Raw genomic sequence first — 3,370 nt, 5'->3', positions numbered from 1 at the left:
TGGAATATGTATCCCTTGCATACTTTGATTATCACGTTTCCATTTTCACACAAGGAAATGAAAAACAGGGGGAAAAAAATAGTAACGTGTCTAATTGATTGCTTCGCTATTGGCAACGGTGTTGCAAACAAAATAGCATTTTCTTAAACTTACACAAAGTAACGTCCTGTAGCCACGTGATGCAAGATACATGCGTTTATTCTTCTGCACAAATGCACAGCGAGAGAACCACAAGGTGGCTCCTACAAGGCCTCCAACCCATACGACCACATAGGTCGTATACCCTCTACCGCCCACAGGAGCGTTTCCTAAATTAGCGCCCCCTACCGGCGGCAGGAGACGTGCCACAGATACTTTTCGCCTCAGTGCATTGTGGGTTTCTATCTATTTGTCATCTCTCTCAGGTCTGAGATGTCAGACACCTCACAGTGTTATGACAGGCCTACATAACGTCATGCACTGCATTGCATTGAAGCGAGAACGTGTCGTCGCCTTAAAACTGAGGTAGTCACGCGCTGGGATACATTTGCTACAGGGAATGCAAAACTCGACACAACACCCTGCTGTACCGAGGACTGGCTCACTGCTAGTGACATCTAGTGGTTGAAGTACGAACTTTCAGGTTATTCGCTCCAAGTAACATTTTTAACGACCGCCCAGGGTTGAATGACCACTTTTTAAAGTTCACTTCAGCAATGAGAGAATTCTGGAAATTACAGGGCGTTTCTTTTCTTCTTCAAGAAACTGAATCAAAATATCGTGAGATATGGTTGCCAAGGGGGCAGCCATGTATTGGCTCCCTCTGCTGGTAAGACTGGCAGGTGTAAAACACTCCGGACATCATCGTGCCTTCACCATTCATACAGTTTACAGTTGACTCTTTCTCAAACCGAAGAAGGCGGAGAATGGACTTGTGTCCTCGGGCAGGACGTTCTTGCTCGTTGTTCTTGGAAGAATGAGCTCGCGCGTTCACGAGCGCACAGAACGCTCTGTTGACAATTTGAGCCGACGAGTTCTTCCTGGTATTGCGCAATATCCCCGCCGGAATTTTCACGCTATTCCCCCCAGTCTCCCCCCTTCCGACAGGCGCCCCGAGCGACCAGAGGAGGCGCTAGTGCAGTGACTAGGACACATACCCACATCCGGCTTCCCACCCGCAGACACAGCCAATTGTGTCTGTAGGGGCGAACCCACCAAGCCGGAGGTAACGCGGAGATTCGAACCGGCGATCTCCGTGTTGGCAGGCGACGGAACAGACCGCTACGCTACCCGGACGCCCAAGTGTCCCCTGTTATTGAAGATAACGTTACTTCAATGTTTTTGCCGCTTAAACTGTAAGCAAAACTCGTGGCGTTGACCCCTGGTTGTTTTAGAGAGCTTGCGATTGAGTCAAATGGAAAAGTCTCATAAGGTGGGAGGAGCTCTTGGTTCTGGCCAGGAGAACAAAACAAGAACAAACTCGGGTCGCCCAGTTAACAGGACAGTGATACTCATGTAAACTACTAATAAGACACGTTAGCCCCCTAGCTAGCGGGTCTGACCCTTTAGCCGAGCGGTTAGCAATGCCGCCTTGTGGGGCAGTACACCCCGTATCGAATCCCGCACCGGGCAAGAAAATAACCGGTTACACTGGTGGCAGCGGCGGGATCCGGAAGTGTGCAGATCCTCAGAAGTCTCTTCGGAGCGCGGGAAGAACAAAGCGCTAGGGCGCGCTTCCGGGAGAGGGTGACGACTGTAAACTACTAATAAGACACGTTAGCCCCCTAGCTAACGGGTCTGACCCTGTAGCCGAGCGGTTAGTGACGTCGCCTTGTGGTGCAGTACACCCCGTATCGAGTCCCGCACCGGGCAAGAAAATAACCGGTTACACTGGTGGCAGCGGCGGGATCCGGAAGTGTGCAGATCCTCAGAAGTCTCTTCGGAGCGCGGGAAGAACAAAGCGCGAGGGCGCGCCTCCGGGGAGGGTGACGACTGTATCTACTAATATGACACGTTAGCCCCTAGCTAACGGGTCTGACCCTTTAGCCGAGCGGTTAGTGATGCCGCCTTGTGGTGCAGTACACCCCGTATCGAATCCCGCACCGGGCAAGAAAATAACCGGTTACACTCATAAAGAAAGCCTCTTAAAATGTGACCTTAAAATGTCACATTGTTTCCACTGTGCCACAAGGAGGCATTGAAACGCTGCCTCTCTAACGCCCCCTCTCTAAAACACATAGCAACCCTAACTCGTATGTTGAACAGAGCTGTGTACACTCTCCCTCCTGCAGGTGGCGAGTGTCTGGACCTGGGCCAGAGTGTGCTGTGCCGCTGCAAGACAGGCTTTACCGGCGCCAACTGCCAGGTCAACGTCGACGACTGCGCCTCGGCTCCTTGCCAGAACGCCGGCACCTGCCAGGACGGTCTGAACGACTACACGTGCTCCTGCACGCTGGGCTACGCCGGCAAGAACTGCAGCGTGCGCTCGGACGCCTGCGGCGCACGCCCGTGCCAGAACGGCGGCACGTGCTTCACGCATTTCAGCGGGCCCGTGTGCCAGTGTCCTAAAGGCTTCATGGGCCCCAGCTGCGAGTTCACGCTCCAGCCCAGCTTCAAGCCCGCCCTGCGCCAAGGCTCGCAGCCGTCCTCGGCCACCCTCACCGCCTCCTGCGTGCTGGCCGTCCTGGTCCTGGCTCTGGTGGCGGTGGTTGTGGTGCTGAGGAGGCGGCGGCGACTGCAGGGGAGGAAGCAGCTGAGCGACATCGCGGTTTACAATGACCTGGAGTCGGTCAACAACCTGGGAGCCAACGAAAGAGAGGCCTTCCTGGGCCCCAGCAGCCTCTTCAAGATCAGCAACAGCACGGCCCGCCTCAGCCTCTCGATCAGCCCGGACGGCAGGTCCGCTTACAGGCAGGAGAACGGCCTGGCCAGAGGGGAGCGCCACTCCCTCTCTCTTGGACAAGACTTCATGTGGCGGGAGGAGTCCGGCATGGGCTCTGTAATGGCGCTTAGATGAACCAGGTCTGAATCTGGAGGGTAGATGTCGACATCTACACAAGAAAAGAGCTTCTCAGAAAAAACAAAAACGAAAAACTTATCAGCACTTACGAGCTGGAGACCACGGTTCATCCTGAAGCTTGTTACAATGGTGAAATAAAACAAAAAAACAAACAAACATGTTGACAGATTAGCTATTGTGATGAAGATATTATACAAAGAGGGTTAAAGGGAAACAATCGCTGTTTCCAACGTTATATATATTGTAGCGAATTCCAATGGTCCGGTGAGTCTATCATTTGTGACGTCCTCCTCCTTCGGGAAGCGTGTCCCCGCGCTTCATACCAGCTCCCTCACGCGTCTGGGCGCACGCGCTTCCGGTGGCCTCGCGGTC

At 53.6% G+C, this 3,370-nt stretch overlaps 1 protein-coding gene across 1 annotated transcript in view; it reads left to right on the top strand.

Moving 5' to 3' along the window:
* dlb (deltaB) overlaps positions 1-2,995 on the top strand; it is a 4,048-nt gene extending 1,053 nt beyond the window's left edge. Inside the window, exon 2 of the mRNA XM_056285211.1 lies at positions 2,271-2,995. Within this exon, the coding sequence (XP_056141186.1) occupies positions 2,271-2,995 (725 nt within the window). The remainder of the gene's footprint in view (positions 1-2,270) is intronic.
* Positions 2,996-3,370: the final 375 nt, after the last annotated feature.

Source organism: Lampris incognitus, chromosome 8 (assembly GCF_029633865.1).
Source record: "Lampris incognitus isolate fLamInc1 chromosome 8, fLamInc1.hap2, whole genome shotgun sequence".
Taxonomy (NCBI): domain Eukaryota; kingdom Metazoa; phylum Chordata; class Actinopteri; order Lampriformes; family Lampridae; genus Lampris; species Lampris incognitus.
The sequence above is the reverse complement of the archived record's forward strand: the minus strand, read 5'-3'. Positions and strand labels throughout refer to the sequence as shown.